This window comes from Delphinapterus leucas, chromosome 15 (genome assembly GCF_059928025.1).
Source record: "Delphinapterus leucas isolate spDelLeu-1000000601 "Yukka" chromosome 15, BTC_Dleu_Yukka2, whole genome shotgun sequence".
NCBI lineage: Eukaryota > Metazoa > Chordata > Mammalia > Artiodactyla > Monodontidae > Delphinapterus > Delphinapterus leucas.
In genome coordinates, this window is record NC_143143.1 from 71,324 (window position 1) to 92,974 (window position 21,651).

General features: G+C 59.6%; 1 protein-coding gene across 1 annotated transcript in view; it reads left to right on the plus strand.

The window, feature by feature from the left end:
- Nucleotides 1–18,165, plus strand: part of FAM20C (FAM20C golgi associated secretory pathway kinase) — a 38,604-nt gene extending 20,439 nt beyond the window's left edge. Inside the window, exons 4-10 of the mRNA XM_022563574.2 lie at nt 8,905–8,997; nt 9,406–9,521; nt 15,023–15,203; nt 15,746–15,855; nt 16,012–16,093; nt 16,691–16,750; nt 17,297–18,165. Of these exons, the coding sequence (XP_022419282.1) occupies nt 8,905–8,997; nt 9,406–9,521; nt 15,023–15,203; nt 15,746–15,855; nt 16,012–16,093; nt 16,691–16,750; nt 17,297–17,546 (892 nt within the window). The 3' untranslated portion in view covers nt 17,547–18,165. The remainder of the gene's footprint in view (nt 1–8,904; nt 8,998–9,405; nt 9,522–15,022; nt 15,204–15,745; nt 15,856–16,011; nt 16,094–16,690; nt 16,751–17,296) is intronic.
- Nucleotides 18,166–21,651: the final 3,486 nt, after the last annotated feature.

Consider the following 21,651-nt stretch of genomic DNA (forward strand, 5'->3'; position numbering starts at 1 on the left):
CCACCCCGACCCTTTGCTTTGGAACGCAAGTCTGAGTCACTGCAATTATTTTTAAATGGAAACGACTTCAGACTTTCTTTGTAGTTACAGATCTTTGAATTGTTTTTTCATTGGTTTTCATGAAATTGACCATAAGAGGTTTGAGTCTCTTCTGAGTTAATTTTTCCACCCAACCATAAGTGAGCAATTTGTCCCCTGTGTCCTACTTTGAAGAGCTGTCGCCATGTCTCTTGGAGACCCAAGGGGAGGGGGTCAGCGGGTGTGAAGGCCCCTCGTGATCACCTGATGGCGGCAAATCGCTGATTGGTCCTGATGCTCTGGCTGTGGCTCACGGCGTGGCCGGTCGAGGCATGGGCAGGTCTGTGGGCGAGTAACAAGATGCTGGGGGAACCCGTCCCTGGGTGTGGTCATTATGAGGCCCATAGCCTTCAGGGAAATCCTCCCCCCCAAAGAAAATAGGTTGGTAGGAGTGGACAACAGGTGCTGGAGGTTCTCAGTAGGAAGAGCGTGTTTTACCAAACAGACCCCCACCCCCGCAGGGGCCAGGACAAGCGTTGCCACAACTGGCAGGAGATACTGACGGAAAGGTCTCGCCGAGGTAGCTGCCAGGGAGCGGGCTCCTCTCCCTTCCAGAATGTCTACCAGCCGAAAACCTGATACTAAACAGCTTAGTGTGTCTCCTTAATGACAGGGTGCTCGCTTGCTGCCGTGTGAGTGATGGGAAGATTGTCCGAGAAAGAAAGGCTGATTTCTGCCTCCTCGCCTGCGCCGGGTGAGCCCGGATCCACTGCGCATTTTGGAGGAACGAGCAAGCGTCTGTCTCGTTGGGTGTTTTGCCCCTGAGGTTGGCCCGGGGACGGGAGCCAGAGCCTCGTCCCTGCAGTGGCCTCTGCCCCCAGGACATCAGGCCACCTGGTTAGGACAAGGGTCTTTGCAGAAGTGATGGAGTCAGGATCTTGGGGCGAGGTGGTCACCTTGGACCGCTGGATGGGCCCGAAATGCAGTCACGTGTGTCCTTGGTTTGGACACAGAGAAATCAGAGGAGGGATATGGTGATGGAGGCAGAGCTGGGGCCGAGGAAGCTGGAAGAGGCTGGAGGGACCCGCCACCCCCGGAGCCCCTGGGGGGAGTGTGACCCGCCCACGCCCTGATTTTGGACCCCGGTCCTCAGAACCGTGAGGGGTGAACTCCTGTTGTGTGAAGCACGTCTGTGGGCATCTGTTACAGCAGCTGCAGGACACCCATCCACGCGCCTCCTGGGCCCCCAGCTCCTGGAACTAGGAGGAGGTGGTGGGGATACAGACGCCGCCAGGATCTCCAGTCCACGTGCCTCGCCCGGCTTTGCCGCTTCCCAGCACGTGACCCGGCTACAGTGCCTCACATGTGAGGTGGGTCTAGTCACACTGCCTGCCCCCCAGAGTCCTGACCTGCCTGCGTCAGTGCTAGAAAGTTCTACAGGAGGGTTTGCTGTCATCAGTAGCTTACTGAATAATGGATAGAAGAGGGTCAGAGGAGGCTGGGTGCACGGAGACCCAGGGGAGGACCCCCGGGAGCACCGCCGTCCGTCTGTGAGCATCTCCGGGGCCGAGCGGGTACCTGCAGTGACACCTGAAGGGGTGCCTTTCGCGATTCTCACGTGGCCTTGGAGACACTTGTTCGTTCTGCCTCTCTTGCTGGGCCTGGGATGCCGGTCCTTCTGCACGACACACAAGAGGTGTATGTGTGGCCCACCTCTCTCTGGGCCTCAGTTTCCCATCTGGGCTCAGGGATCTCGGGGACCCTTAGCTCTGACAAGGACACGGAAAAGCCTTGTGACAGCTGTGTGTGCCCTGGGCAAATTGCACCGTTGCCCTTTTTCCAAAGTTTCACCCAACGGTTTGCCGTTCTCTCTCCTGGCTCCCGCATCCCCGTTCAACTGGCCTTGGCTCGCCATGTGCAACTCAGCACGGGTTGGTGGGGCAGCCAGCAGCAGGGGCACGGCGGGACTCTGCTCCCCCTGGTGGCATCACCCCTGAGCCGTCTTACCTGCCCCACTTCACAGAGGCACCAAGGGCGCACCTGCTCCGTCAGCATGGAGAGGGTGGCAGCCCGGGCAGGCCTGTGTGAGCAGACCCTTCCCCACCAGTTGTCCTCCCCAGGTGTCCAGTGAAGAGAATATGGTCCAGCCCACTCCCCACCCCAGTCCCCCCATCTCAATCCGGGGGTCCCCTTGGACTAACGCAGGGCATTGGACCTCAGCGCTGGGCCCTGTATCGGGACCCCTCTGTTGGTGAGCTGAAACCTCTCACTGGCTGTGTCCTTGTCTGTAGGACGGGGGCCCTTCACAGGGGTCGTGAGGACTGAGAGAGTGAACGCACGGAAAGCGCTTAGCAGGGCGCTCAGCTCAGAGTAAGAGCTGGATAAATGTTGGCTTTTATTCCTTCGTGGGTTTGGGTCATAAGCTGCCAATTTACTCTGCTTTCAATCAAAGCAAAAGTTCTCTGTTTTCCCACAAGTTCAAGAATGCTGAGATGTTGACAGTAGCAGTGAGGTCAGCACGGGGGCTGTTGGTCTGTGGGAGGGGACGAGGGGTCTGACAGCTGTTAAGAGGGGTGCAGCGGTGCAGACCTGCTGGGAGCTGGGCCAAGCGTCTGGCAGGAACTGGACGCACTGGTGGGCCCTTCCTCCCACCAGGAACCAGGACCTTTCTTGGGGACATGGGGACGGTTCTTGCAGCCAAACCTCTGGGGCTGCAGCCCCTTGTCCCCTGTGAGCCTAGGCACCTGACCTGGCGGCTGGCAGCCAGCGTCTTCCGGCCTCGCTGTGCCCAGAGGCAGTTCTGATCCCAGAGGAAACGCAGGCTTTCGAGACCCACACCCGGAGCCATGTCTGACTTTGGGGCCTAAAGAAAGAGCCTAGGACTGGGTCAGACACCCGGGTCCTGACCCAGGGCCGGCCATTTCCAGCCATGTGACTCTGCAGACGTCACTCACCCTTTTCCAACCTCAGACGTCTGTGTCATTAAAACAGGGGCAAAGATCAGAGCCTTGAGGGGCGCCCCAAGCACAAATCGTGCAGCCCAGGGAGGGCACACGATGCGCGTCGGATTCTGCCCCCTCAGCTTATGTGAAAACAGAGGTACTTCTCTCGAAACGTTCTGCGTCACTTCTTAAAAGTGTAATGCATTTCAGCGTGACCAGATCTGGAGGAAGCAGACGGAATTTCACAACCTCTCCAAGGTTGCTAAATCACTGTGTCCTTTGTGCTGCTTTGGTGTTGCCAAAGATTCCATACGCCTTTCCTGTTCCTGTGGTAAAAAATTACCACAAATTTAGTGGCTTAAAGCAACACAAGCTTGGTCTCTTACGGTTCTGGAGGTCCGAAATCTAAAATGGATCTGTGGGCTGTGGGCTTCTGGAGGCTCTGGAGTTGGCTTTCTGCCGAGGAATGCAGGCGCCTCTAGAAGCTAGAGAAGGAAACAGATTTCCGCACCCCCCACCCCGCCAGAGCCTCCATCTTCAGGGCCGCCAGTGTAGCCTCTTCTGGCTTCAGATCTCCCTGTGCTTCCCTCTAATAAGGACCCTTTTGATGACTTAGGGCCCATGCAGATAATCCAGGATAATCTCCTCATCTCAAGATCCTTAACTAAATCACATCTGCAAAGTTCCTCTTGCCATTTAAGGTAGCCGTATTCACAGATTCTGGGGATTTAGATCACAGATTTCCTGGGAGAGGTCCACATAGCAGTCGTTCTCACTTTAGTATGAATAACCACAATCACGTAGTATTGTGCTTCCTTCCGAGCTAAGGGAAGTCCCTCTAAAGGAAGGGGGTTTGGGTGTGGTCAGCTCTGGAGAGGAAGGAGAGAGGGACATGCAGGAGGCCCCGAGAACTGGTCCCAAGCAGCCTCTCACTAGGGTTTAGCGGGTCTGGGCTTTGAGGGTATCAGGGACCGCCCTCCAGGGCCTGCTTTCTGGTGGCCTTGGGGCTCCATCGGACTGTCTGAGCCAGGTGGAGTGTGAAGTTCCAGGGTCTTCCTGACAGGAGGAGCGGACCCGGACCTTCCTCGGACCCTGGCCCTTCCCACTTCCACCAGTTTCTACCTTTCTTCCCTTTTCAACCCCAGTCGCCATTGCCAAGGCCATCTTTCACTTCAACAGACACCTAAATCCGTGGTTTGCCTCGTTCCTCAGCTGCTGTTTGACCAGGAAGTCATCAGCCTTAACACCTTTTCATTTCCCTGCCTTGCAGTCCCGAGGCCAGGGTGGGGGAGGGCCGTGACTCCTGGGCTGCAGGTGCCCTTCCAGGAAATGCTGGTCCCTGGCCCCTGGGCTCTCCGCCCCTCGTCAGGGCCAGCCCTGGGTGCTCAGCCAACTCCAGAGGGTCCGATAGCATCTCCTTTTCACATCTCCATGCCTCCCTCCCAGGAAGAAGCCTGGGGCGGGCCGCACCCCACACCTGCCCTCCTGCACCTGAGCACACCTTCCGCCGGGACACCTGGAGGAAGAAGAGGCTGCCAGGTGACGCGGTTCAGCCAAGTCCAGTCTCCTGCCTGGTGCTTTGGGTTCAGTAGTTTTCCAAAGTACCTGCTGTTCCCCAGTGCAGCCCAGGAAGTGGCAGGAAGGTGGCCGGCCCCCCATGGAGGGGACCATGGTCCACCTTCTCCCTACTCAGTGCAAGGAAAGAAATCCCAGTCTCTACAGTGGGACCGGTGCCCCTGGCCCCTGGTATCCCATAGACGCTCCCAGGTTATCCCTTGCTCAGCACCTGCGCCCTGAGATGTGCCAGCATCCTCCCCACAGCAGATAAATGGAACTCCAAGACTCCCTGAGTTCTCCCAGGCGTGAACTGGCTGGTAAGGACGCCAGGAGGTGAGCAGAGCTGCCTTCCTGTAAATGGCCTGGGGACAGAGGTCACCGGAAAACCCCAAGGCGGGAGATGGGAAGGTACCAGGAACTGTTCCGGAGCCTGGTCACAGTGCCTTCAGGAAGTGGCTGGGCTTTTCCCAGAGCAGCAGGGCTCAGAGCCACCTGCATTCCACGTGTGTGACCTGCTCAGAGGGGTGGGCCAGGGTGAGGGAGAGAGAACAAAGGCTGAAGCACTGGTGATGGTGATGATGGCCTGGCCGAGAAAGTGGAAGAAGGAAGGTCCACTGGGAGGGCAGGCAGAGGGCCCTGTTGGGTCAGGGGAGCCACGAGCTGAGTGGAGAGGCAGAGCCTGGGAGACAGAGGGCAGAGGAGGACCCAGGGGTGAGGATATACGGGCAGAGGGACAGTCGGAGGGAGCAGAGAGGCCTCAGAAAGGCCGTCCTCTAGATCTGCACTGTCCAGGACAGTAGCCACCAGCCACATGTGCCTGTTTATGTGTAAGTTAATTAAAATAAAATGTGAAGGTCGGGTCCTATGTCCAACATCTGGGTGTGCCTGTGAGGTGTAGAGCATGTCCATCACCGAGGAAAGTCCTGCTGGGCTGGGGAGGGCAGTGCAGGCCACGCTGAGAAGCAGAGTCAGTGACCCGGAGCCCCTGGGTGGGGTGAGAATGGCCGATCCCCTGGCAGCACGGGCGAGAGCTGTGCTGCCAGCCCCAGGCATGGCCCCGGGGACTCTGAGGGCCCACAGCTTCGTACATTTTTGTAGGGCTCTCTTTGAGGGGCTCTGCCCTAGGAGCTGGTGGTGAGTTCTGATGTATTTTCCAACGAAAATAATTCTTAATTCCACGACAGACTGAAAAAATAAAAGGCCGGGGACGTATCGGGTGGGGTTTGCAGGCTGTGCAACTGGGAGACGCTGCCTTGCGGGGAGGGCTGTTCTGGGGTCTGCAGAGAAGAAATCTGACTTAAATCTGCACCAGCTCTCTTCCAGTTTAAACATCAAAGTCCGTAGAACCAGTGTTGTGTAGACAGTGCTGGGCTCGGCCAGGGATTCTCAGTTGAGCCAACCACCACCTTCAATCTCAGAAATACCCAGTCCTCCAGCCGCTGCAGACCCAGGGCATGGGTGGCTTCCAGTGAGGGAGGCTCACATATTTAATTCGACCCACAGTGTTTTTCAAAAAAGGAAATTTACTTGCCAGCATTTAAAAGTCAGGAGATTCCACCAGGAAGCCTGAACTTGGTTTCCTTGATGTCTCAGGAGCCCTGGCCAGCGTGGCCTTGCCTTCTCCCGGGTGCTGAGCAGTCCCCACCCTGGGTGCCAGCCCCCTGCAGGGTCTGTGACTGGGAAATGCACGCCAGCCACCTCCAGCTCAGCCAGGTGACTAGGTGGCCTGTGCCTCGGTCACCAGCAGCCGTCTGCAGGGTATCCCTAAGTGGCTCACAAAGGGACTGGTGCAAGGCCAGGGTTGTCCCCAGTCAGAGTCCTGCCCAGGCCAGAGTTAACACCAGCTGGAATCGTGAACACTGGTCTGTTCCCAGAGTCACAAGCTGGTTCTGGAAAGGCTGATTCAGGTGACATTTGGGGAAGCACGGGGAAAGGGGCGAGTCCCGTCAGGAGCTCTGAGAGCACAGGGAGCGAGGGAGCCCCCAGTGGATGTGCAACCCACTGGACTGAGGCCTGGGTCTGGTCCTCCCCACGTGGCCTCAGTTTCCTGAGGGTGGCTCTCCAGCACTCAATACCTGTGCGTGTGCCTGGGTGCTTAGCAGTGATGTCGGCTGGCGGTTGGGTCCAGGTGGTCTCTGGCCAACTCAAGCTGCATTTTGGGGAGTAAGGACTCAGGGAAGCCAGGCTGGGAGAGTTACCTGGGGAAATGTGGTGAGTCTCCTGTCGCTGGCGCATTCAAGCCTGTACTGGACAGCCTCCGCCTTGAGTGGGAGGTGTGGGCCAGATCATGGGAGGCCCTTGACTCTCGCCCGATCTGTGTTTCCCAGCTCAGAGAAGATCGCTGGCATTTGGTAAATTCTTATTAGGCTGAGGGTTGGGTTTCCTCCCTGGGTGCCGCCAGGTGGCCTCCTGGGGAAATTGTCCCCAGCGGTGGAGGCAGGGCCCGGAACGGACCTGGATCTCATGCAGGGAGTGTGTTTGCTCCCACATGACTTTGGACAGTGGGCAAACGCCCCAAAATGTGAGGTCAAAGCCTGGCCCTCACCGTGTTTGCCCCCAGCCGCCTGCTAAGCACTGATGTCTGCAGGGTGACGTCCACCCTTCAGCAGAGTCCTGCACGTGGCCTCCTGTCCCTTGGCCAGGTGGAGGGGCTGTCTGCCGCTCACGGTGGGGCTCGGCGCGTTAGAGCCGACAGGCTCCTGGAGCCCCTTAGTCCTCACATCCTGGGGGGATGTGGAGTCCGCAGAGGGCCAGGCGGCGCTCCCCTCGCCCCACACACTGCGATGGGGGCGCCCAGCGCAGCGCAGGAGCAGCCGGCGGCCCGGCAGGGCTTCCCGGAGGTGGTGTGGGGTGGAGCACGCTGCTGTCTGCTCACCAGCCTGGGAGGGGAGGGACCAGCAGTGGCCGTGCTCACTGTGGCAGCGTGGAAGGCTTGCGAAGGAGCTGCCTCAGGCGGCAGGGGGACTGCGCTGAGCGCTGAGAGCTTAGCCAGCAGTCCTCACAGTTGCAGAGAGTGGCGCTGTGCCGCGAACCCCGTGGACAAGGCTGCAGCCCTTGCGAGCCTTCGCGGTGCTCACGTGTGCTCCAGTGGGGCCGTTACCCAGACTCCAAACTCCTTTGACTGAGGACCCCTTTTGTGCTGGGAGCCTGAGGGCCTGGTGGGGTGGGACACACATTTGGGAATGCCGACTGAGCCACTGGGAGACATGGAGGGAAGGCTTTTCCAGGAAGATGGAACAGCAGAGCGGAGGCCTCAGAGCAGAGGCCCAGGAGACAGTGTGGCGATCTCAGCTCCACTCAGGGACACGGTAAGACCCAGGGCAGGGGCGGAGGCAGGCCACTGGTGCCCTGGGGACACGGACAGCGGTCACCTTGTGGGCTTCAGAGACGGGTTCTGCAGTCCTCGTGCCTCCTGCACACCCCCGGGGAGCCCTCTGTCCAGGCAGCGGCCGGGCAGCGACAGCAGGTTGGGGTCAGTTTGCACAACCTGACCCGGGCCCCGGCTCACACCCGGGGAAGTCGCTTGCTCAGGGCGGGTCCTCTGCTGCCTGGCCATCCTCACCAGCAGCCTCTCACAAGAATCTGCATATGGTGGGCGGTGAGGGGGGGGGGGTGTTGATCATCATTTAATAACCAGCCCCTGTGGTTATTAAAGCCTGATGGGCAGAGTCTGCCGATTTCCACAGTGCAGACACTTCCAGGCTTCAGGCTCCCCGCACGAGGTCGCCGAGGTGGGCTGGGAACAGGTGTCCCAGCACGGGTTTCCACCTGCAGACAAGAGGAGCAGCCTCAGCTCAGGAAATAGCTGGGACATCGTGAGATCTAAGTGGTTATTCTTTTTTTTTGTTCTTTTTGCGGTAGGCGGGCCTCTCACTGCTGTGGCCTCTCCCGTTGCGGAGCACAGGCTCCGGATGCGCAGGCTCAGCGGCCATGGTTCACGGGCCCAGCCGCTCCACGGCATGTGGGATCTTCCCGGACCGGGGCACGAACCCGTGTCTCCTGCATCGGCAGGCGGACTCTCAACCACTGCACCACCAGGAAGCCCTAAGTGGTTATTCTTAAATGCAACTTATTTAGCTGTAGGTTTATATAATTTTATTTATTTTTATTTTTTTTTTGGCCGTGCCATACAGCTTGTGGGATCTTACTTCCCCAACCAGGGATTGAACCCGCACCTTCGGCAGTGAACGCTTGGAGTCGTAACCATTGGACCACCGGGGAATTCCCTATATAATTTAATTTTTAACAATGACTACATTTAACGACTTGTTCCCAGAATCCTTGGGAATTCGACAGTCAGCTCCCCGGAGTTGGTACGATCCACACGCCCCCTTCCACTGGGAGGACTTCTCTTTGATAAACTTCTGTTTTGTTCCATTTTCTCCAGGCAAATGAGGGAGCAGGAGACACCCCCTGACTTCTTCTATTTCTCCGATTACGAGAGGCACAACGCAGAGATCGCTGCCTTCCACCTGGACAGGTGAGCCCTCCCGCCGGCACCCTCGTGGCATTGTCACCCCATGGCCGTGCCCTGCTGTGTGCCTGGCCGACAGGAGTTGCCCAGGTAACCCAGGGTAGAGAGCCAGCCGTCGGGAATAAAGGGGAGAAAAGAGGAGACTCACAGGGCATCAGCCTCTCTGGCAAGACCAAAGGTCATGAGTCTCGCAAAACTGGGCTCCTTCCCTCCGTGATCACCTGTCTCAGGGCAGCTCTGCCAGCAGAATGCAAATTCTTTCTGGCCTCACAGGCCCCTTGCTGCTGGGGGGAGGGTGGGCAGCCGACGCGAGGGCTCTGGGCCTGACGGAGGAGAGTGAGGTGCCCACTCAGCTCCGGTGGGAGCGGCTGGAGGGTACGGAGGTGAGGACTCCTTTCCCTGTCCTTCTGCCAGGATCCTGGACTTCCGCCGGGTCCCTCCCGTGGCTGGTAGGATGGTCAACATGACCAAGGAGATCCGGGACGTCACGCGGGACAAGAAGCTGTGGAGAACCTTCTTCATTTCCCCAGGTAACCTCATTCCCCAGGTAGCCTGCCCCTGCACCGCGTGCCACACACCCTAAGTCTAAAAGTCTTGATCGTTCCTGACTCCGCCCCCCGGGCTGGCATAGATGTTGTTTCTACCAAAGGCAAAAGGAAATTCGTCACCTCTTCGGGGGTCTCCTTCAGGTGGTCCGGCCAGAGGGGAACTCCGTTCTTTGGACTCCCCCAGATTTAAAACACCCCAGCAAGACCCTCCCATAGTGGCAGGGGCTGTGCTGCGCCCCCCTCTTCCACCAAGTGCCGGCGGGGAGCAGCGACTTCACCTGGTCCCCTGGAGGGTTGACCCTGGTTCCCCTTGCACTCGGGTACCCTGCACGCTCCATGTACCAGGAGGTGCTGACGTTTATGAAAACCTTCAAGACTTCATATTATAAACCTTAAATGTAAGTCACGCTCTGCTGAGTTACCTGCCCCAGCCTGTTTCAGATGTGGTACTTGGGGCTCCACGATCCGCCCATCCCTTTCCCAAGCACTTCCTTTGCGCCAGGCCCTGCGCTGAGCTGTTCCAGGCACCCACGCTCACTAGGCTTGAGCCATGGAGAACTCTCTTGTATTTCATCTTGGAACATTTTGAGTTGTCCCAGTGACGCCGGCAAGCAGAGTGGAGTGGCCCAGCTGGGACACCGAGATCCACAGAGAGTGGACCTCGCCCCCCGCTCCCCTGCAGGAATGCCTCGGCCATGCCTGGCACCCACCCCAGTTAGTTCATGCCAACAGAAGCCACATAAGGCCCTGGATTGTCTGTGTCTGAAGACCTGCTGGCGAATAAAAGCCCGGCCTAGAAACTCCTTTCTTGTAGACTGATGTTCAGATTGACATGCTCGGCACGCTTCTCAGCTGCATTCATAAATTCATCAGAACTGAGGCCCACACGTCCTTAATTTCATGAAGCTCCATGTTTGCCATCCATTGCTCACCGAGAGCCTCGTCTGGCTCCTCAGAGCCCATAAAGAGAGGAAAGTAGGGCAGAAACCCACCCACCCGCCCGAGGCAGGAGGGTTCTCATTCCCTTTTGTGTCAGTGTCTCACCCATGTGACCAGAAACCAAAGGGCAAAGTGAGAGCCTGTGCGTCGGGAGGGGTCTTTGAGGGCTTTCCGGGGTCGCCTTGCCTGTGCCCGAGCCGCGTGGATGGGTGGGACAGGCCTGTCCGGGGGCGTGTGCCCCTGCCTCTGTCATGGCACAGGTGGGAAGGTTCAGGTGACGCAGCCACAGCGGCAGGCGCCCCAGCCTCGCCGAGCACCTGCGTGGGATTCCTCTCTCAGGCCCTGGGGTGGCCCATCGTTTCCACATCCCCATTTTTAAATGGTTTAACTGACGTTTGGAGTCTGAACTATCCCCACGTTCGAGATGGTGACCGTATCCGTCCCCCAGAGTCCCCTCCCGCCCCTGCGTCCCCCCAGATGGCCTGGGGCCCACCTTCTATCTGTGGATTGGGTTGCTTCTGCCAGTGGAGGCTGGGTGGCCTTGGGCCTGTTCTTTGTCTTTCCCTCGACGTGGTTATTTTGAGAGTCACCCACACTGTTGCCTGTTCCTGCATTTTCTCTTTCATTTCTGAGCTCTGCCCCGACAGTTGAGGGCCCTGAGCGGAAGGGATGATGTAACCTGCCACAAGGAAAGGGAGGGATTGAAGTTTGAAATCTTGAGAAAGGGACACAAATCAAGGGGTTTCTGCGCTGGATTCCACTTCCTCTGGGGCAGAGGGGCCTCCGAGTTGACGTCCGCTCCGTGTTCTTCTGGGGAAAGGCAGCCTTAGCCTGGGCTTTGAGTGGGGACTCCTTTCTACAACCAGAAGATGGAGTCAGTTGTTAGCCTAAGCAGATGAGCTGAGATGCTGGCGTCCCACCCTGTCCTCCGCACGAATCATGACTGTCGGTCTCCCTGGTTGTCCCCGAGTACACAGCCTCATGCCGACACCCGTCCTCACCCTGAGCAGAGCCGTCACTCTGACTGTGGTCGGTCCTGACAGCTGGACCCACTTGGGTTCCCAGCTCCCAGCTGCTCTCCCAGGCCCCGCGGGTTTCTCCGAGAATCCTGCTTGGCGCCCGAGTTCCCCGCCTGGGTCGCACTCCTGAACACTCTCCTCGGAGCAGCTGGCTGCAGGCTCAGCTTGGCCTGCCACTCCTGACACCCACCCTCTCTGACCAGACTGTTTGTGTCCCCACCGCCCCTGCTCTGTCAGCCAGATCTCTTCCTGAAAGCCCTGGCAGAGGTTTGCTTTTCTCTTAAGCAGCCAGCTTTGACCTCATTTTGGAAAATGAAATCTGTCGGGATTCATTTGGACCACTTTGGCTCTGCTTGCACTCCTGCACCCATCGGAGGCCAAACTCGCCATAGATGCCGAGCTTCCCTGTAGACTTCAATCCACGCCAGCTCCCTTCCACCTCCAGGGGCCTGGGGGGGTGGGGGGGCAGGGAGCCCGGGGGGTGAGAGGTGGAGGCGGCCCTCCTGCCGGCGGGCCCAGGGCAGCAGTGAGCGGCCGGAGGTGCAGGGCTACGTTGGACTGTGGGACAGCCGAGTGCCTGCCACCGTGGGGCTGCGCAGAGGCCAGCGGCCGGAGCCCACGCCTTCTACGGAACACGTTCCTCGTGCTTTCCCAGCAGATTCCTATGGACGTGCCTCATATCCTGAGATCAGCCCGTCCTCCTGTGCAAATTCTGTGGGCTTCTACAGGGGCCCCGTGTGAACCCCCCAGGAGCCTCTCCTGCCCCCTCCCAGCCACTCAGCCCCACTTTTAAATCTGCTCTTTTCCTGCCATGTCGGCCACGGTCTGGCTGGGTGGTCACTGGGCCTCTGTCCACACACTGTGGTCAGTGCCCAGTCAGTGTCCCACTGAGGGCCAGAGGGGTTCCCAGAACTGCACCCGGGCATCCTCAGCAACCCCCTCAGAAGCCCTGCCCCACGTGACATCTTGGCAGCCTCCGGCCGGCAAACCCCTGAAACATTCAGAGAACGGCGCACCTAGGCCGTCCGGGACCCTCAGGCTGGCAGGTGTTGGTCCTCTGATCGACACTGATCCTCGCAGAGACGAGGCTCCCTGCACAGGCAGCGCATCTCATCCAAGTCCTCTGGGGCTGGAGCAGGCAGGCCCTCCTGGCTATCTGGCCCCGGCCACCCCCAGCTGCCTGTCTGGAGTGTCATTATAAGATGAGCCAGGACTGCCTCCTCAAGCGCCCTCCTCTCCACATGCAGGGCACTGCCGTGACCGGCCCCTCACTCCTCCCTCGGGTCACAAGTTTAACACTCAGCCTCAAAACTGCTGCAGCCCCCGTTCAGGGGAGACCGAGGCACAGAGAGGTGAAGGGCCTTCCCCGAGGCTGCCCAGCTGAGAAGCTAGAGGCTATGGGCTATCGGAGCCCCACCCTGGACGTCCCTTTAGAGACTGGATTTGGGTCTCTGATGAAGAAGAGGCCGTGGGCCCAAGGGACTGCCTGTCTTTTCACATGAGTCCATCTAAAGCCAGTGTAGGCTGTTAGAGGGACCGATTCCAGGGCTCAGAAAAGTATTTTCCTCCTGACAATGGGCTGAGATTGAACTGTGTCTCCACAGAGGAGACCTCAGGCTGATCTTTCTTTGATCGCCTGACAGTCATCACTCAGCAGCAGCTGCGAGATCCTGAGGTGGGGTGGGGGGGGGAGGCGGAGGGTGTGGGGGAGGGGGGGTGTGGGGGAGGCGGGGTGTGTGGGGAGGCGGGCTGTGTGGGGGAGGCGGGGTGTGTGGGGGAGGCGGGGTGTGTGGGGGAGGCGGGGGGTGTGGGGAGGCGGGGGTGTGGGGGAGGCGGGGGGTGTGGGGAGGCGGGGGGTGTGGGGGAGGCGGGGGGTGTGGGGAGGCGGGGGGTGTGGGGAGGCAGGGGGTGTGGGGAGGCAGGGGGTGTGTGGGAGCTGCTCCCATCCCCGTGTCCCGACCTGGCTGAGACTCTGCGTGTTCAGAGGAGCCGCCGAGCCTGCGCTTCCATTCCAGGGGGTGTGACTGCTGTCTGTAGCCAGAGAAGGTCACAAGTGTCACTCGGGCAGGCTGTGCAGCAGGAGGGGGGACCCCTGGCCCTGGAACCAGCTGTTCGCACAGGGAGGGAAGGGGGCCTGCAGTGGTGCCTGGGGCCCTGGCCCTGTATTTCTGCACACCCCAGGCTTGGGGTTTGTTTCCCCAGCAAAGGAAGGAAGTGGTTGACCCTGAGGACATGGTTCGGTTGGTAACTGCACGGACAGACCCACAGCGCCCAGCACTGAGGTGTGGCTGCGGCCTGCTCCCCGCCCAGTGCTTCTCAAATCACTCTTCTCTGTGGGGGTATAATCCACACGTCGTCAAGCCAACATTTGAAGTGTGCCGCTCAGTGGTTTTTAGTACATCCTCAGTGCTGTGCAAGTCACTACTCTCTGGTTCCAGGACATTTGCTCACCCCACAGAAACCCCGCCCCTATTCAAAGTCACCCCCGCTCTGCCCGGCAGCTGCCATTGTCTCCCCATGGGTTTGCCTGTTCCCGGTGTTTCACGTGAGCGGTGTCTGGCTTCATCCACTGGGCGTAATGCTCACGGTTCATCCACGTGGTAGCAGGTGTTACACTTCATTCCTTCTGTGGTTTAATGCTGTCCCACTTTATGGATGAACCGCGCTGTGTTTATCTGCCCATCCCTTGACGAGCACGTGGGTTGGTTCCACTCTGACTGCCGGAATGGCCTGCTGTGAACATCTGTGTGCAAGTGTGTGTGTGGATGTGTCTCCATTCCTCTCGGGCGTGCGCCTGGGAGTGGGATGGCCGGGTCATGTGGTAGTTCTGGGTCCAACTTTCTGACTGTTTTTCGCAGCGGCTGCACCATTTGACATTCCCACCAGCACTGTGTTAGGGATCCAACTTCTCCACACCCTCAACACACTAGTTATTATCTGTTCTTTTGATCAAAACTATCCTACTGGTTGAGAAATTGTGGATTTGGTTTGCATTTCCCTGGTAACTAACGCTGTCGAGCATCTTTTCGTGTCCTTGTTGGCCATTTCTATATTTTCTTTGGAGAAATACCCTTTGAATTCCTTTGCCCATTTATTGATTGGGTTGTTCATCTCCTCATTACTGAGACGTAAGAGCTCTTCTGTGTGCAAATACTGGATGCTTATTAGCTTACAGTGTGCAAGCCTCTCCCCCCCGGCTGAGTCACTTTTTTTTCTTGGTATGAGGGCCTTTTTCAAGCCACTGGACAGAATCCCCACAGACTCCAGACTTAGTTTCGAGGGTAACGAGGAAGAGCCCGGGTTCAGGTCCGAGCTCTGAGTCCCGAGCTGTGTGGCCCCAGGGTCTGTGATGCGGGGTTGGAGCAGGCGGCTGAGGTCAGGCGTGAGAGTGTGGGTGAGCCCTGCCCAGGGGAGGGACGAGTCGGATGTGGCGCAGACATGCTGGCCCAGGGTGGATGTCCGGGAGGGGCCGGCACGGGGACGCTGCCCGAGTGGCCCCACTGCCTGCGTGTCCCCCACCCACAGCCAACAACATCTGCTTCTACGGGGAATGCTCTTACTACTGCTCCACGGAGCATGCCCTGTGCGGGCGGCCAGACCAGATCGAGGGCTCGCTGGCCGCCTTTCTGCCTGACCTGGCCCTGGCCAAGAGGAAGACCTGGCGGAACCCCTGGCGACGCTCATACCACAAGCGCAAGAAGGCAGAGTGAGTCGGGGGCACGTTGGGCGGGGACTCCAGGATCCTGACTCCCCGGGGTCTCCGGAGGGCTGGCTTCTGCCCGACCTGCAGCAGGGAACAAGCTCGGTGTGAGGAGTGGCAGGGCCAAGTGTGTGGGAGCAGATGACCAGAAAGGGCCCCTCACTTGGGAACTGGGTGCTCACTGGCTGCTGGGATCTGTCCGTGTTAAGACGAGGCTTCAGACCTCTGCTCTTCTTGCAAGAGAGACACAGTCCCTCCAGCCACGGAGACGTCCTTGCAAGTGTGCTGTCCAGGCCCCCCCCCCAAATACGTGGCATCCGCGTGCTGTGGCTCCATCACCTCCCAGCCCCATGCTCCTGTTAATGCAGCCTCAGCCCACCGCTGGTCAGTATCATCTTCCCACACTCTGTTCTGCGGTGACACCTTTTCTCACCCGGTGCCTGTTGCTGCCCCGTGAACCCGGTGTACTGAGCTGGGCAGCCCCAGAGGTTGGTTGGGTCCTCCTGTCTACAGGGGAGCCCGCTCTTCTCATGCCGGCTCCCCTGCAGGTGGGAAGTAGACCCTGACTACTGCGAGGAGGTGAAGCAGACGCCCCCCTACGACAGCAGCCACCGCATCCTGGACATCATGGACATGACCATCTTCGACTTCCTCATGGGTATGTCCGGGGCCACCGGCCTGCCCTGGGAACGCCTGACACAGATCCAGCCACCGTGGTCCTGCTTGTACTCGGTTCTGCCAGCTTGGAGGCCAGACGGGGGAGGGAGGGGACGCCTCTGAGCTGCACAGGCTCCCAGCAGGCTTGTCCCTACAGGAAACATGGACCGCCATCACTACGAGACCTTCGAGAAGTTTGGGAACAAAACGTTTATCATTCACTTGGACAATGGGAGAGGGTGAGTCCTTCCAGACGCAGCGAAGGGCTGGCCGTGTCCCCACCCAGACCTGGGGGAGCAGGCGCTCTGTGGGGAGGGACGGCACAGCCCCCAAAGGCCCCCCTATGTGACGCAGGGCTCTGGCCAGGACTCCTGTGAGCCTGTGAGCTGGGGAGACTGAGGCCTGCAGTGGGTGTGTGTGCAGGGGACAGACCACTCCAGCGGTCAGAGCTGCAAGTTCTCAGACGCCTCAGGGGAATCAGCTCTGGGCACCTGGGCAGTTACGTCTGTGGGTCACTCGTTCCCAGCTGTAGAAGACAGCCCTGCAGCTAGACTCTCGGCTGACCCGCCCTCGAGCCTTCTCCACTCAGCCTGCCCAGGACTCACCCCTTCGAACCTCTGCTCAGTCCAGTGGCCAGAAGGTCAGGCCGCTTTCAGGCACCTGCCTCGTCCCAGGCCCTGCACCCAAGGCTGGAGAGCAGGGGCCAGGCCCCCGCAACGCCAGGCAGGGCCCACGCGGGCACCGCCTGCTCTGATGCTCCCGTCCCAGTGCCCGGGCTCTGCGCACGGTGTCCCCCTGCGAGTGGCCTCTCCATAGCTCTGTTCTTCTTCCCGTAGGTTTGGAAAATACTCCCACGACGAGCTTTCCATCCTGGTGCCTTTACAGCAGTGCTGCAGGTGCGGCTCTGCCCCTCCCCGAGGGCCCCACCCCTGGGCTGGCCCTGTCACTGCACAGGAGGCCGGATGCTGCTGCAGCCGCGGCCTTCCTGTCCCACCCCGGCAGTTCCCAGAGCTCCTCCGGGACCCAGCTCCTTGTCACCGCAACAGCCCACCTTGCAGCAGAAGACACCGAAGCCCCGGCTCCCACTCTGCCACCTTTCTGGGGGCTCCCAGCCCGGCCCCTCCTTTAGCAGTTGGGGAAACAGGCTGTGGGGCTAAACACCTGCTCGGCCCCGGGGCAGCTCCGTGTCGCCTGGCCCAGACAACGAGCAAGCCAAGCCGGGGCTGCCTCCCTCCCCGCTACCGTCTGCCGGGAGTAACAGGGGCCCGTTGGACACCGCTGGGCCCACCCGGGCCCCTCCTGGAGGCAGGACCCTCACCGCGTGCTTCTGAGAGGCCGGGGCTGGAGTGGGCCAAGGGCTGGGCCGGCACCGCGCTCCGGGCGGCTGCAGCGACGGCCAGGCTCTTCCTCCCAGTGCCGGCCTGACGCCATTCTCCCCGCAGGGTCAGGAGGTCCACGCACCTGCGGCTGCAGCTCCTGGCCAAGGAGGAGTACAAGCTGAGTCTGCTGATGGCCGAGTCCCTGCGTAGGGACCGCGTGGCCCCCGTCCTGTACCGGCCGCACCTGGAGGCTCTGGACCGGCGGCTGCGCGTCGTGCTGCAGGCGGTCAGGGACTGCGTGGAGAAGAACGGGCTGCCCGCTGTCGTGGAGGACGACCTCAGCCCCGAGCACAGAGCCTCTGCCGGGAGGTAGTGACCGCGAGCCGTGGCCAGGCCAGCTGCCGGGGCACACGGGCCAACGCAGGAGCGGACGGGCTGCCCGGGGACGCGTGTCCTCACTTTCCAGACCAGGGCGGGCCGGCGGGAGCGCACTCGGCCCCCGTGGACAGAGGCGGCCTGGCGGCGGCCCACCACCCTTTTGTATGGAAAGGAAGGCTTTACTTACTATTTTGTATTTATACCTGGTGTAAATGTACATAAATAGAGACATCTATGCAGACCCCGACCACCCAGCAAGTCACACGGAGGGCCACCCGGCAGGGCCAAGTGCCCCTGCGAAGGGCTCCCCCTCTGGACCGAACGTACAGTAAAAACTCTCCTCCCTGCCCAGGGCTGAGGTGTCTGGGGCTGCAGGAGGCTCCTGAGGCTGTCACGGACTCCCGTCGACAGATGAACACCGCGTAGCTTTTGGGCGACGTGAAGGACCAGTCGTTACCTGGCTGCCCAGGCTGCCTCGGAGCACCTGCTGACTTGCTTCGCAAGCCTGTGCACGTGTGTGACACAGTCATGTGGCCGGGCAGCTGGTTACTTTCACGGCATTTTCGTGGAATAGTTTGCAATGTGGTAAAGGTGCAATAAAGATTCAGCAAGTGTGTGCTGGGGCCTCGCTGGGGTCTGGGTCCCTCACTCCGTGGTGCTTAGCTGCCTGTCCACCCGCCCTCCAAAAGAGTGAGTCCTAGAACCAGGTGTGGCCCAGTGTCCGGGCTGGAAGGAGGGGCTTGACGCAAGGCCTGAGGTGGGCCTTGGTGTGGCGGAGATGGCCTGTCCCACTGTTGCTGCAGCTGCTCCCGGGGAGCTGAGTGGAGATCCCTGAAGGTGCGCCCCAGAGTCTCTACAGGCCTGGCAACACGTGGGCACCGTGTTTACCCAGCAGGAGCCAGGACAGTGGTGGCTGGACTGGCCACGGGGACGGCGAGGGAGGGGCTGAGCCAGGGGTGGCCTGGGAGAGCCAGCTCCCCAACGCCCTGCTGGAGGGAGGGGACACTGGCCTCCTCCTGGCCCGGAGGCTGGGGCTTGTGGGCGGGGCCCAACCCTGAGGACTCACGTGAGGACTCGCGTGAACCCCGGTTCATGAAGCAGAGAAATCACAGCCCCTGTGCCTTTTACTGGGGGTTCCCTCAGCTGTCACCCCACAGGTCTCCCCGTGCGCACGGGAGGGGAGACCACGTGCGGATGCGGGGAGGACACAGCCGTCTGCAATCCGGGAGAGAGGCCTCACCAGAAACAACCCCAGAACAGAGAGAAGAGTCTGTGTTTCAGCTGCGCCCTCTGTGGCGTCCTGGTGCGGCACCCAGGGCATGATTAGAAACACATGTGGTCTTTGCCCCGTGTTGCTGACACAGAGCTTCTCAGTCCCTCAGAATTCCCTGAGCTAAAGACAAAAGAAGAAGGGTGTGGGGGAAGCCAGTTATGGGGGTGACAAAGAAGAGCAGAAAGGGGGGTGTGGTGGTTACGTGGATTTCAATCTGGGCTTCTCCCCAGTAAGAGTCTCTCCTGATCCAGAGCCACCCCCATTCAGGTACAGAGAGAGAGACACGTACAGGGGGAGATTTCCTTAACAGTGCGAACGTCCCTCCCAAAAGGGCAATTTCTGCTCCATTGTTTCTCAAAATAATCAGCTCAAAATAATCGTTACGCCAAAGAGGCACACGTTAGGTGACATCGGCTTCCCCTCAAAGGCCAAGCAGTGTCACAAAGGAGGTTCCGAGCTCTGCAGAGCTGCCCAAGAGGCCCAGAGCTGGACAGCAGTTAAAGCCATGGAGACAGGTTCGTTCAGCACCATTGCAATGGGGACAAAAAAAGGCCTCAGTACAGAACTGGCCAAATTCCCAATGCAGCCCGGAAGGTAGGGATTGACAGCCAAGGAACAGGTGAGGTGGGGGATGGGAAATCACTGCATCAGGGTTCTGGCTAAACCAGGGTTCTCGGTAATGGCGGGCCAGGGGTCTCTCGTCCAACTGAGCTAACAGGATTCTTGCTAAAATTGGGTGATGCAAAGCCAGACACGGGAGTCGAGGCCTCGCTGGGAGGGGCTTCGGAGAAGCCTGACTGACACCTCTCGGGTAGCACAGGGTCTCGTCCCCTTAGCACACAGCAAGCAGTGCTCTCAGAGGCTCCAGAGCTGGGGCAGCGGCTGAGACACCAGTGGGAAGCCGGGAGGTGAGCCTGGGAGAGACAGACAGACATGAAGCAAACAGACTGTGCACGCACACCTCGAGGCCTCAAGGACGCTGCCGCGGGGTGTGGGACCAGGAATGAGTCCAGAAAAGGGAAAACGGGAGGAGGGGTGGGACCCCTGGCGTGATGATGAAAGTTGCCAAACGGCTCGGAGTACAGAGTCCCCAGGAAAACGGAAGCCAAGAGGAGCCGGTCCTCCTGTGGGGAAGGCCGTGGCCTCGTCAGGGTGAGGACAGGCCTAGAGCGGCAGCTGTGAGACAGGCTACCTCCGGGAGACAGTCACACGAGGAAGGAAGCGCAGTCCAGGACAGTCTGGCTCGGCCGTGATGAGGTTCACAGACATGGCCCTGTCAGCAGTCAGCATGTTTCCCCAAAGGAAAATGTGATGCAACTGAATTGGGAGGGGCTGGTCCTCTCTCAGGTAGGAAGTTAGTAGGTATTTTGTAAAACTTAAAAAGCCTGTCATTTAGAAACATGGAGGTGATGCGCAAACGAGACCAAAGACAGCACAGCCAGGGAGACTTACAGAAAGTGATTTCTCTGGGTCTTTGCTTCGGGAACAGGGGTGAGGTGGGCAGGGGTCTGCTCTTGTCCATGATCTGACCTGTAGTGCTGTTTGACTTTTAAAACTGTGTTTATCTATTACTTTGATACAAATTCAAACAGCAGGTAAAGGGGCTGGATGGGAGGAGAGATGGGGGCAGGGCCTGAGCTGTGAGCCCTGCGAGACCACACGCCACCAGCCCAGGGCCCTCCTGCCTTGTCCCGTGTGCTACTCATGACAGCTGTGCAGGTAAAATCCGAATTCCATTGTGCCCATTTTCACCATCTAAACCGAGGCCCAGACAGGTAAAGGGACTTTCCTGAATGAATGCAGGAGCGTGTGGTGTTCGGGACCCAGATCTGCAGAGGGAGGGGCTGAGGGGGCGAGGGTGGTGGAGGAAGCCTGGAACAGGACGAAAGAAAAGGTTTTAGGTTAAATTCCTCCCGGTGAAAGGCTGCTTCCCCACAAGAGTTAGGCAGCCTGCTTGGTCCACAGTAGGACAGCACCTGCCACAGGGCTGAGGAGAAAGGGTTAAGAATTCAAACATGATTAAAAAGACAAACTGGGGGGAAATCAAAACAAAAACCCTCCTTCAGTTGGCCTGGGGCCTGGTTGTGGAGAATCAAGAGGCAGGAGGCAGCCCCTCTGAGGGCAGAGACCACTTCCTGAATTCAAACAAGTAAAGGAACAAATCCATCACTATATAGACGGGGGCGCGTGCACGACCCCTGCCCTGTGGGCCTGAGGGACGGGGTGTGTCAGTGGGGCTCTGGGGATCCAGGTGGTGGGCTCGCCCTCACTCCCGGGCCGCACCCACGAGCCTGAGGCGGGTGAAGGGCAGGGAGGCCCGAGGAGGGGGCTGGCACAGGGCCCTGGGCCTCCCCGCTGCCTCCCAACCTGGCAGCAAATCAAATGTGCACATTCCTGGGGCCAGTTCCCCAGACGCCATGCCCAGAGGTGCAGGCTCCCCAGGAGGCCGGACGCAGCGGCCCCCAGGCACCCTCTGAGGTCCTGCTCAGCCCTCACAGGAAACTCTCCCTCAAGTCAATGTCCCCCCCACCCAAAGGGACCATGACAAAAGCAGGTGAGCAGAGACGCCTCAGGAGCCTTGGCCTGGGGGACCGGAGGGGGCTTGAATGAACCTCACCTTCATCAGGAGAGCAGAGTTCCAAAGCCCCTGTGGGAGGGGTCCCCACCCGCACAGAGGGGTCTTTCTTACTCTTCTCGGAGCTGGCTTTTGGGAACCGGGGTGTGGGCTGGCCAGGGCCTGGGAACAGTGTCCATCCCATCCCCAAGGGGAGGGGCAGCTCCTGGCCTCTTGGCTTTGATGGGATAAGCGGGGAGAGGACACCGGATG